General features: G+C 40.0%; 2 protein-coding genes across 12 annotated transcripts; one reads left to right on the top strand and one right to left on the bottom strand.

Annotated features, from left to right (window-relative positions):
- The first annotated feature begins 1,591 nt into the window (after positions 1–1,591).
- Positions 1,592–8,165, top strand: LOC116258545 (pentatricopeptide repeat-containing protein At5g55840). 11 transcript variants are annotated; one of them, XM_050079223.1, is made up of 8 exons: positions 1,592–2,023; positions 2,154–5,497; positions 5,577–5,662; positions 5,891–5,969; positions 6,140–6,228; positions 6,343–6,434; positions 6,757–6,866; positions 7,031–8,164. In XM_050079223.1, exons 1-2 carry the CDS (start codon positions 1,864–1,866, stop codon positions 5,411–5,413), a joined length of 3,420 nt encoding a protein of 1,139 aa, XP_049935180.1. In that variant the 5' UTR covers positions 1,592–1,863; the 3' UTR covers positions 5,414–5,497; positions 5,577–5,662; positions 5,891–5,969; positions 6,140–6,228; positions 6,343–6,434; positions 6,757–6,866; positions 7,031–8,164. The 11 variants fall into 11 exon arrangements, with proteins under 11 accessions (XP_049935180.1, XP_031491589.1, XP_031491584.1 ...); XM_031635729.2 differs by having other exon boundaries at positions 6,073–6,228; positions 7,031–8,163; XM_031635724.2 differs by having other exon boundaries at positions 5,891–6,228; positions 7,031–7,600; positions 7,687–8,163.
- Positions 8,166–9,249: 1,084 nt separating this feature from the next.
- On the bottom strand, positions 9,250–10,653 carry LOC116258554 (uncharacterized). The gene is made up of 2 exons (XM_031635741.2): positions 10,281–10,653; positions 9,250–9,529 (listed from the first exon to the last, which is right to left on the bottom strand). Exons 1-2 carry the CDS (start codon positions 10,543–10,545, stop codon positions 9,492–9,494), a joined length of 303 nt encoding a protein of 100 aa, XP_031491601.1. The 5' UTR covers positions 10,546–10,653; the 3' UTR covers positions 9,250–9,491.
- Between the last annotated feature and the right edge of the window lie 2,142 nt (positions 10,654–12,795).

Below are 12,795 nucleotides of genomic sequence, written 5' to 3'. Positions count from 1 at the left end.
ATATATATATATATATATATATATATAACCTCTACTGTCATTTATATTTCGAAGCTATACATTATTAAATTTTTGGAACCCAATGGCCAAAGTAAAAGTTCAAAAAACAAGAACGTTTTGGAAATATACTAAAGAGGTTCGTTCTGGCATTCCTCACATAATGGCATAATTTTTACGTTCATTTCCGTAGCACCACAATCCCATTAATCTGCCCACCACCCGGTTTTGCTGCCGAAAGTTTGATCTAATGATGGGGGTACGCTGGCACCGAGATGAAACGTAACAATGTCCAACGGATGGTGACATAAGCTGGAAAAATCCCTGGTCCAGGTTTTGGCTTTTCCCATGCAATGATTCTCTCACGTTTGAATGGGAATTCTTGGCAGTGTCACACAAAGAGGTCCAAACACCCATTCAGTGTAAGGAGTGGCGGAGTAATAATTTTTTGGCTATGGGGTACTGTTATAAAAATTCTCAATTTTGAAAGGGCACAATATATATAAATAAGTAAACAATTGTAAGAAATTTATGTAAAAATAAATAAAAAATTTGTTGTTGGCATGGGCAGCAGACCATGCCAGCCTATATATGGCTATGCTACTGAGTGTAAGTCGAACCCACCCAGGGGAGAGAGTTGGCAGAAGAAGAGGGAAGCCTAAAAATGTCTGAGACCGAGCATTTATGTCTCTTTCACATATGAAGAGGAGCGAAGTTAGAAATCCCTTTCACATATGAAGAGGGGAGAAGCTAAAAATTTTTCATGAAAGGGCCAAATTATGACTCCAAAATTTTGACAGGGATTGAAATATTATTTTTAAATTTTTTTATATAAGATAAATATTTGTTTTAAATTAACATGTAAATTTTTAATTTTTTTGAGGGGGTGGGCCAAGGCCGCTGCCGGCCCCTGGCTCAGTCCCTGCATATGAAGGGAATTCTTGGTAATCAAGCAAATGGCAAGCCTTCCCTTCTTTTTAGATCGGATATTTAGGCTGTTTGATTCTTGCAGACTTGAGATCCGTGGTGATGTTATCCAACTACCAAATCCATAGTTCTTACAAGGTGATGTGGATCTCAGATCCCCGAGGGGTGCTGGTTCACCTATCCCTGATTTATCTAAGATCCTCACATACGAGGAGCATCGAATGTAGCTTTAGATCCGGTGTAGCATGCTTGCTGATGTGACGAGCTCTATGGTAAAGTTTATCAAACTAAGGATTTTAGTCAGACGTAAGATCCACAATTGAATCCTTCTTTTACTCTTTTTGTATTGAAAAAAGTTTAATTTATAAATCCATAGATCGGGGCGGAGTTTGTCAACGTTCAAGAAAATAAAGCCCTGCCATTTTTGGATTTCCTGTTCTAAGTCCTAACGTATTTGGATCCGGACACTAACAGCATTTCGTATGGGTTTGAGTCGTATCTCAGGGTCGCAGATTATCCACTCACATGGGCTACATAATCGGCTTATTTACATCTGGATTCGAGGTTTGAATCCAGTTGGGTCCAAAACCTACCAACAGGAATACGATACAAGCCGGACCCGGTCGGGCATATGGTGTTGCTTGCCGCAGTGCATTCCTGGGGAAGATCGACAACGCGTATGGATCACGAGGTTTAACCCGTCTCCAAACTTTCGTTGCCTGTGTCTCCGCCATTGGTCGCGCTCTTTCCTTGCATCCTTTTAGAATGTTTTGATGTTTCTTCTTCTAAGGGTTGTTCTCGTAATCCTCTGTACCGGTCAAATTCCTACTGGGTGTTTTTCATTCTTTTTGTACAGAGGGTTTCTTTTGATGTCTCTTGAGTTCAGAAAGTCCTCACTCTGTTCCACATGTTAGTGCAACTTTCATCAGAGTCCAGAATATGTATTCAATAAGTTCCAAGAGACCAACATTTAGGTTATGGCTAGTTCGGGGCAAAATTTCAAATTCTCATGCAAATATCAACTTCGGGACGGCGCCCTCACGTAGAATAGCATCATGGGAGAAGATTTGTAGAGAAGCAAAGAAAAAATCCAACACAGGTGCCCGTCGTTTCCCATAAAATTTCTGTTCCTTATTTTATAGTGAAACTAACTCGGTCAGTTTGTTGTGTTTTTCTTTCTTCTTTGGTTTCTATATTTTGTTGGTATGTGTAAAACTGCGGGTAAGAAGACCAAGGTGTTGAAAGCAGCATTTACACTATACTCACCATCCATAGATGGGAATCCCTGAACCAAATGAAATACAGTTTGAGGCCGCTCAGGGTTATTCATGGTAAGCTTGCGCTTAAATACCTTAATTGGGTCTACAAGCAAGATGAAATTGCTGGAATTAGCTCCTTTTGCTTCTGCACCACTGCCCATGTCTTGGTGAAGGCCAGAATGTATGACTACGCCAAGGGCGTCTTAAAGCAGTTGGTGAAGATGGGAACCGAATCTCGACTGATTTTTTGTGACTTGATGTGCACATATCGTCTATGTAGTTCGAACCCGTCTGTTTTTGATCTTTTGATCAGGGTGTACGTGCAGGAGGGGTTGGTTAGTGATGCTCTAGAGGTTTTCAGGATGATGAAGAAGAGAAAATTTACTGCATCAATTTACTCTTGTAATGACATTCTCTCAGGGATCATGGAGAGAGGTAGAATGGCATCCGTATGGTTGTTCTTCAAGGAAATTTTGGCGTCTGGTATCAGTCCCAACATTGGGACCATGAATATCGTTCTTAATGCACTTTGTGCGGAGCGGAAACTTAGAAAGGCAGGGTATTTTCTTAAGAAAATGGAAGAGTTAGGTTACAATCCAACCATTGTCACATATAATACATTGATTGATTGCTACTGCAAAGGAGGGAAATTTAAGAAGGCAATGAAGCTTCTTGATGAAATGCTAACCAAAGGTATTAAGCCGGATTGTTGTTTGTATAATATACTCATTAACAGTTTGTGTAGAAGCAATCGAACCATAGAAGCTTATTTAGTTCTAAAGAGAATGAGGAGGAGGCACGTTGCTCTTAATCAAGTTAGTTACAACACAGTGATTAATGGGTTCTGCAAAGCGGGGAATATTAATGCTGCACTTCAAGTTTTAAACGAAATGTTGCATTTTGGTGTAATCCCAAACCATGTTAGTTACAACATATTGATTGATGGATTCTGTCGCAGTAGAGAAATAAAAAAAGCGCTTAAACTTTTGGACAAAATGGAGGAGGTTGGTCTTGATGCTAATGAGATAAGCTATGGTGCTACTATAAATGGGCTATGCAAAGTTGGCAATTTGGAAGCTGCCACAGGTATGTTTGAGAGACTGGAAAGAAAAGGCCTATCTGCTGAGCATGTAATATACACGAGTCTGGTTGATGGCCTTTGCAAGAGAGGCAACTTGCACAAAGCTATACAGTTGCTCTATCAGATGCTGGATCGTGGCATCAAGCCTGATGTGATCACCTATTCTGCTATAATAAATGGATGTCGTAAGTTAGGCAGGTCATGCTTGGCGGAGGAAGTACTCTGTAGGATGCAGAAAGATGGAATTGCCCCAAATAGAGTTGTATATGCAACCTTAATCTCCACATACTGTAAGCTGGGGAAAGTAAATGAATCAGTGAAAGTGTATGCTGAAATGAATAAAAGCGGTCATGCTGCTGATTTGGTCACATGCAATATGCTTTTAGGTGCACTTTGTCGAAGTGGAAAGTTGCAGGAAGCTGAAGAGTTTATGCAACATATGACTAGAATTGGCTTGAGACCTAATGTTGTTACATTTGATTGTATGATGAATGGTTATTGCAGCAAAGGTGATGTACTAAGTGCACTTGCGGTTAATGATAACATGGTGAAGCAGGGAAGCTTGCCTAGCATATTCAGTTATGGGATTCTACTAAAAGGCCTCTGTAGAGGTGGAAATCTAAAGGAGGCTGTTGAGTTCTTTCAGAAAAGCAATGGGAACGCTGTTATAATTGATAATGTTATGTACAATATATTTCTGCATGCTCTGTCTAAGGCAGGAAAATTGAAAGAGATCATAAGTCTATACAGGAAGATGGTTGAACATAGTATATTTCCTGATATCTGGTCATACAACATTCTTATTAATGCATTTGTTCATTGTGGTAAGTTACTTCCAGCAATCGCTCTTTTTCAACATTTGCAAGAAAGGGGATTATCTCCAAATGTCATCACCTACACTTGTTTGATTGATGGTTTCTTCAAGGCACGGCAACTGAAAGGAGCTGTTTATTTGTATGAGGAGATGTTGGAAAAGGGAATTTTTCCTGATGGTATTGTGTTCAATGTGCTAATTGATGGATTCTCTAAGGTTGGAAAAATTCTGGTGGCAGAAAAATTATGCATGTCAATGCTAAATATGGGTTTGTGTCCAACCATGGTTACCAACAATATTCTTGTGCATGGATATGCCAAACAGAACCTAATAAGCAGATCCCTCAGTCTTTACAATAAAATTATTCGTTCTGGTTTCATTCTTGATCTTTTAACATATAATGGACTCATTGGTGGTCTATGTGAAAGTGGCATGATGGACATTGGACTAAAATTCTTGCGTAAGATGGTTCTTGGTGGTATTATCCCTGATCAAGCAATATTTAGCATGCTCATAAGCAAATTCTGTGAGAAGTGTGACATGAAGAATGCCATGCTCCTGGTGAACTGTATGATCTTATTTGGGGTCTTGCCAGATGCAGCGATCTACAGTTCTATAATTGATGGTTTTAATAGAAAAGGAGATATACAGGAAGCTTGTAAGATTTTACATGTGATGTTGGAGAGAGGAATTGTTCCAAAGCATACTCACTATATTACATTGATTAATGGGAAATGCAGGATAGGTGATGTACAAGAAGCTTTCAGACTGAGAGATGAAATGGTAAAAATAGGACTGGTCCCTCAGGAGGTAGCAGAAAGTGCTGTGGTTAGAGGCCTTTGCAAGAGTGGAAAACTTGAAGAAGCGATAGTGCTCTTCTGTAATATGCTTCAAAATGGGTTAGTTCCTACAATCGCCACTTTTACTACTCTGGTCGATCGACTCTGTAAAGAAGCCAAGCTTTATGATGCTCTTAGATTGCATGAGATGATGACAGAATATGGCATGGAACTTGATGTTGTTACCTATAATGTTCTTATCTCAGGTTTCTGTAAGAAGGGCCAGGTTTCTGTGGCTTTTGATTTGTATGACGAGATGAAACAGAAGAAACTTTGGCCTAACATCACAACCTATATTTCACTTATTGATGCTCTCTCAAAGGAGGATAATCATGTTAAGGGGGAAATACTTTTGATGGATATGGAAAGCAGAGGTCTGATTTCCTGTGAAGGAAGAAGCAATGATCTGGATAAGGATTTGCTCAATGCATGGACAGCATTGAATGATTTGAGGCACTGCAGGAAGATTATCCAGTCAAGAAATATAAGTGTTTAATTCTAGTCTCCTCATTCTGGAACTGGATGGTGAAATTAGCTAAATTTGTTAACATAATGGTGATTGAAGTTCAATCAAGAAAAGGTTTACTTCTACCTTGCTATGTCTTTCTTTATTTGCATCCTCGTCAATTCTAAATGTTCCTATTGTACCACTTTTTCAGGCTAAATAAGCTATTATATGATCTTTCGATGGGAAAACTTGATGGCTGATGGTTGTTGATATACTCAAGTTCTCAGATGAGTTCAGGTTTTTTTCGTACATAATTTCTGAGAATTTTTTCAATGTAGACTTGGAAATGGTCATAAGATTCTAAGTTGTGTGTGACCTGGAATCATCATGAAAAAACTATTTCTCTTTTTCACTCATAAAAAAAAAAATCAAGGGCTGTGGGAAACGTCATGTGGTGATGTGTAAGTGATATTCTTTTTTGGCAGCCCAATGTTGAAGTTAATTGTGCTTGTTTTTCTGCTGCAGTCAATGTCACAGGCCTGGAGTCTGGAGAGTGACGTTATTACGGTAGCAGGGCGAGGATTCTGGTCACTCTACTGCTAAGGTGGTTACATGGGTGCCTTTTTGCTGGTTCCCAGAATTAAGAAATTGGTGGTTACTTTGACTTGAAGTTCAATGACGTCTTCATTTACTTGTGGCCATTGTAGAAGGGTCCATTTTCTACATCTTTGATTCATGTTACTTACAATGCTCAACAAATATGAACCGCTACAGTTCATGTTGGAGGAACTATTTCTGTTCATTCATCGGTTCAGACAACTTGATGCCCTGGAATCATTTTACAGGCTATGGTTACTTTACAGGTCAATTGCTGCTCCAGCTTGTCAAAAGCCTATAGCTGCTTGTGTACGAGTCATCCATGTTCCATTTCTTGCAGGTCTTTCCTGCTTTTAATTATTACTTGTGATTTCTCACAGGTAAGACCCAAAAAGGAAAGTTATGCCAGCTTTTGGCCTCAACATCAATAAGTTGTGCTACAAAGCTTCAGATTAATTGCGACCTCAGAAGGGTCAGTGCTTGCTATTGTGAAGTTGACAAGGCCATTATTTTTACTTAACTATAACACATTATGATTAGGCCTGGGCGCCGGGCCGGGCCGCCGCTGGCTACCCGGTACCCGGCCCGGTTCGGGCCCGGGTCCGGGCCCTTGTTTTATCTTATCGGTCTTTCGCCTACTGTGCCCGGCCCGGCCCGACATCATAACGGGCCGGGTCCGGGTTAAGCTAACGGGCCCGTTGGGACCCGTTAGGCCCGTTAATTCGAGAATGGATTCAAGAGTTTCCATTTAAAATTTTTAGGAAATGCATTTAGGGATTTAGGGTTTTCGACAGGAGATTGCGCGTGCATTGAGTAAGCCTTGGCGCCACCACCGTCCTTCACCATCCACCTCCAGTCCACCACCGGCGCACCTCATGGCAGTCTTCACCTCCCGTTGCAGAAGGTAAGATCAACCCCAAATCCCATCCACTGCTTCAAATCGATTCAACTGATTCATTACAAATCTTTTATTTTTTTGTTGATTGACTCACCGTCGCTCTCCCCATCTTTCTCTGTTGTAAGATTAATGATGTTGGGTCATGGGAATGATGCATTTGCGGGTTGCAGGTTGGAAGGAAACTGGCGATCATAAGCTAAACTCGTGATCGTGACGGGAGGAGTGAGAGGGATCGGGCAGACCAGAACGGAGCTCATACACCATCCACGGCTTCCTCTATTCCCATTGCGACGTCACCGCGGCCATCGACCTCGCCCTCGCCCGCTTCGGCCGCCTCAACATCAAGGTCAACAACGAGGGCGTGAGCGGCACCGAGGATCGCCACGACATTCGGAAGGTCGACCTCGGCGGATTTCAGAGGGATTTCACCGTCAATGTGGACGGTGTCTTCTTGGGACAATCGGCCCGGCCCGGTTAACAAAACGGGCCGGGTCGGGCTTCGGACGTAGTTGACGAGGCCCGGTACCCAGCCCGGCCCGGCCCGGTACCCAGCCCGGCCCGATAATAGTCGGGCCGGGTAGCGGGTCGACCTGATTCAAATCCGGACCCTTAACGACATTGACTAAACGGGTCGGGCCGGCCCGGCCCGGCCCGATGCCCAGGCCTAATTATGATTTATGGACTCGGATATAAATAATATTTCAGTTTCTTAAAGGCTTTCGAGTTGGTTGAGGTGAAAGGTGAGTAGACATCTTTAGCTCTGTTGTAACGCTGTTGGTTTTCTTTCTCATTGGTCTTTACTGATAAATTGGCAAATTTAGTGCAGATAGGAAGAGAACTGGAGTCGCATTGGGCATCCTAGTCTGAAAAATTCTGTTCTGCTGTAATTCAGACATTCAAAAATGTCAACTGAAGTGCGAAAGGGCAGAGATCCTTAGTAAAGAAAGTTTGGACCTTTACAAGCTCTAATTGGGAAGAGGGAAATGGTCATAAATATTCATCTCATGGCATCTGGTATGTCCCCCACTTTTTCAGCGGTGGCCACTCTTGGAGCTTTATTCTATTTTGGTTCACGTACCTCAAGTGCATGTATAAAGGTTATGGTATTTTCTAAGAACTGGTCGGTGGAGCAGTTCTTTATCCTATCAAACTTCATCTAACATGTAGTTCCTACCATACTTCTCTTTCTTTTTTAAATTTTTTTCAAGGCTGAGAATTCTTATCTTTCAGTAATGGGCTCCTTGTTAATATGAGATTTTTGTGGATGCTAGGTAATTAATAGCTGTTTCAGTTTTTATTAGCCAATGGTATGGAACTACCTCTGAGAAGATTTAGCATTATTTCTTACCTGGCTTTTATTCAGCTTGGTGAAAAAATGATGCAGAGAACGCCTACTGATATGGCCAAATTGATTCGTACTTCTATAGATTTGAGGGATGCGAGTGTCGACAGTAAACAGGAGCATGTGATTGCTTTAATCGTTTGGATGAAGGCGATCAGTTCCATTTGGACTTCTTAAGTTCTTAATACATAATGGGACTTTAACCTGAACCTTTCAATTCTTCTATTTCCTGTGCCTGTTCATCTCAAAGAAGTTGTTTAAAAAACACAGCTGCCTGTTCATGTTAACATGGTTCAAATACGGGGCTCCAATACGTCTCCGTAATCGAAAAAAAAAAACAACCCGTCTCAGAGAGAGAGAGAGAGAGACGCAGACAACGTTTGTTCTATGAATTTTAGAGTGTTGTTCTTTTCTTTCCATATGGAAGATGGACCATTTTAGTGGATCACTACTCAGGTCCTTCAAAGAACATCGTTTTGGTCTCCACTAATCACATGTGCTACCCACAAGAGATTCGATAGGAATCATGTTATTGATGACCAATTGCCAATCAGTATGAGGCCCTGAGCAAGTCCTTAAATTTTGTCTTCCAACGGCAAGTTTGCCAACTGAACCCAAAGGGATTGGTGTAGCGTTAGGATAGCTCACTGATAGCGAGAAAATTACTGAGTACCATGATTGCCATCTTCCTTCAGAGGTCGAAGCAAGATGCGACTCCTGGAGTCTTGGGAGGTTTATCTGAGAGAGGTCTTATTGTCGTTCTCAGAGAGGTTTTGCTTGGGTGCCCCGGACTTTGTCCGGAAAACGGCAAGGTTGGAAATTCCGTCCCGAACTGTATTTGGTCCAGTGATGATATGCACAATCCAAAATTTTCGTAATCTAAAACCCGACCCAACTCTTGGATCACTTCATTGGGACGTGAGGGTCAGAGCTTCTCTTTCTCAATTTCATAGGCAAATTTTAAATGAGAAAGAAGCTATCCCAAGGCCTCTCTCTCTCTCTCTCTCTCTCTTCTGAGGATTTGTGCATGTCTGCATTTTGACATCATAAACGGAAAATTTTCATTCTGTATAAGCTAAATTACCGGTCAACAATACAATCTTATGCTTGAAGATTCAGAACTTGGCTGAAAAGATGCAAACTAAGACGGCCCTCTGAGTTTGCTCCGGTTCCAAACTCGTCATCCGAAAGAACACTATAAATGGATGCTCAGCGAGAAACGAATGTCAAAAGATTTTCAACATAGAGAGAGTAGCCACACTAGCTCTTAAGAGGAAAAGGGAGCACGTCTACTCCTTGTCCATCTCCCAGACGATGCCTCCATCCTCTGAAAAAGAAGCCAGAAAGTGTGATGTTAGAATCTCAACATTTAGGAACTTCCAACACTAGCTAGGCAAAGAAGAAAAGCAAATCAGGGCTGACTAAACTCCCTTTTCACTCCAATGGCACAACGTCCGGCATTCTCCTGCAGACATTTCGTTGAACAACTACAAGGAATGGCTAGGAAATTCAGTTCGCTCCACTCCTTGTTTGAATGCAGGAGACATCTAGTTGGACCCACATGAAAACCTGACTCCCCTACTGTTTAATGTTGCGAGTTCAGGTGGAGAAACAAGCATGGTGAGTTTTTGCTATGTGCAAGTGACTTATATCTGCCCCATTTTTTTCAAAGTTTTGAGTTTAGAAACCACAAGATTGAAATATGGAATTATTATTACAGACGGATCAAATGTATCTGTTTTCAGAATGCTACAAGAACAACCTAAGTCATGTCCTCAAATTGGCGCATCACATCTTCCAGAATAACACCCAGAAAATAAGACACTTCTTATGATTTCTCTTAGGCATTTCATCAAATAATTGTTAACCAAATTATTCTCTTATTATGAATAACGTGCAAGATGTGATTTTTTGTTGTTGACATTAACCTTGAAGATCTTGAGCCCGTTGGAGTTCTGCCCATTTCTAGATCATCGCTTTATTCTAAAGCTAACGCTTAATTAAAAGCGATTCTCCACTATCTCCCTAGTACAATCCTGCCTTTTCGACTCTTAATGTACAGAGGAGGGCTAACTTACCCTTGATCTTCTTGTTGATCCAGACCTCAACCAACATGCCAGCGCCAACGCCGGCGGCGCATATGGCTCCATAGAGGGCGATGGTGGCAGGAATCGACCGGCGGGGAAGGAAGTAGTAGTCGGGCACCTGCCTCACCTTCCTCGGCAGCTTCTTCCTAGGCGGCACGGCTTGCTGCTGTTGCTGGTTCTCGGGGACGGCGACGCTTCCTACCGTCTTCCAATCCATGCCCTTCAACACGTCCCTTCCCTCTTCCTCCGACGCCATCCTTCTTCCCCTCCTCCTACTCCGCCGCCACCGTCGCCGCCACTATGCTACTAGTGCCGGAGTGACGACCCAAATCGACAATTTGTTTCCAATAAAAATGAAGTTCCTCGACGTATATCATATTTATTGTATTTTTCGTTCAATTTAATGGAGACAAGCTTTCCATAAACCCAAGTCCTTGAAAATAAGGAGAATACGAAAGTGTTCGAGTATGTTTAATTTGAACTCATTCAGTTGATTTTGGTAAGAAACTTTATGTGTGATTGCTAATAGATTTTTATATGAAGTATTACAAACAAATTTGGAGTTCAATCTATTTATGGATCAGTGTTTGATAGATTACAGTTTGATAGAGATCCAATTACAATTTTTGATAGAGATCAAACCAAAATACATACGTCAAATTTCATGCTAGCCAAATCCGGAATTGGTCTTAAATATAAGGTTTGAGTAGTTTGGATCCGAACCAAAATACAACTGCATAAATTGAATTTTGTTAAAGAGTTAAACGGCATAGTAACAAATACTATCGGCCTTATCTAAAAATTTGCCATATTATGACTGAATTCTTTACATATCTATATAATTCTAAGAAAGACCCTGTATTCCTGAAAAACACTTAATAAGTATCGCATTATTTTCCTCTGATATCAAAGAAGTAGAATTTTATTCAGATTTTGGTGGAGCCTCGATGTTCATATTCTAGTTTTTTCTGATAGAAACTAAAACATATGAATATCATGAGATACCAAGAACTGAAATTTGCAGGTGTCCCGAAATTGTCACAATTATATCTTGAGATCACTTTAAAATTGTAACATTAACATTGGAAGACTAGTTTTTCTTCTTCTTCTTTTTGGGTTAAAATTTTTAAAGCTTATTCAAATGAATATGTATAGTTATCATTATAATCTTAATGTTTTGTGTTGTTTTGTAATTACAACTAATCCCATAGATGTGATCTACATGGTTGACTTTATAAGAGTTGAAATTTAAGTTATGTGGATACAGAAACGTGCTCTTCTGCACCCTGGGATTTAATTTGGCATTTTTAATGTCCATTTCATTTTAAAACGCTATAAAGTTAAATATACACGTTGGACTTTGAAAATTAAAAAGTTTTGCTATTAAACTTCGCGTATAAATGCACATTTGTACGTTAGGTTGATATATATATATATATATATATATATATATATATATATATATATATATATATATATATATATATATAAGTAAAATGGGTATAGTACAAGCTTATATTTTTCAATCCACTGTAAAAATTTTACCGTTACAACTCAAAATGATTAAAATGTGAATTAAACTGAAGAAAAAGAAAAAAAAACTTTCAGGTATTTTTCTAAGGTTGGATAAGATTATTTTATAGAAGGTTGATGGCCCTTCTTTACTCATTAATGTAGACAGTATTATAAGAAATTAGAATTGTTTCAGCAGCCGAGTCCGTGACGCTGCCGAGTCGGTGAATCGACGAATCGGCTGAATCAGCAACGAGTCGGTGAAAAAAATATTTGAAAGACCATCTGTTGAATAAATAAAAAAATATAGAAAAATCTTAAAACAACAAAAAAAAATTAAAAACTGACATGTGACATTTTTGAATCCATCACTGAATCGGATCGGTTTGCCACCAATTTCATCCGAATCACCCGACACTATATCTTGAACACATCATGTTATTTTACTCTCTCTCTCTCTCTCTCTTATGTAAAGTAGTTGGATTTAGCCAACCACTAGTTATATGATTGTTGGCTGATTTTAAAATATAACTTCAGGGATCAGCTCATACACTTAAATATATAGGGTTGAAAGACATGTTGAGATTAGAGTAATGGTTTTAAGCTGACAAAAAAATAGTCATACAATTCAATTTATGCATCACAACTCTGTTTTCTGTGATTATCATTTTCTTTGAAGCCATCAAATCTCATTAATGAATCTGAAATAAGAAAAACTTGGTTGAAATTCAGATGGACAACATTGGATTTGAAGCCGAAACTTCCTTTTATCCATAATGTTTAAGATTGCTTTTGATGCATCAATGTGACGGTCTTACTATGCTTGAACTTGTATATTGATGTTTTCATTCACCTTTTTTTTAGGATACAAAAGGTTGACATCATCTGATCGTGACAAAAGGTTGACATCATCTGATCGTGACAGACTGACCACCTATCATCCCCTCCTCCGGCTATTGTGCCAAAAAGGCATAAATTGTTGGTCAAATTCGCA

Source organism: Nymphaea colorata, chromosome 8, assembly GCF_008831285.2.
Source record: "Nymphaea colorata isolate Beijing-Zhang1983 chromosome 8, ASM883128v2, whole genome shotgun sequence".
Taxonomy (NCBI): Eukaryota; Viridiplantae; Streptophyta; class Magnoliopsida; order Nymphaeales; family Nymphaeaceae; genus Nymphaea; species Nymphaea colorata.
Note: the sequence above shows the minus strand (reverse complement) of the source record. Positions and strands in the feature narration are given on the sequence as shown.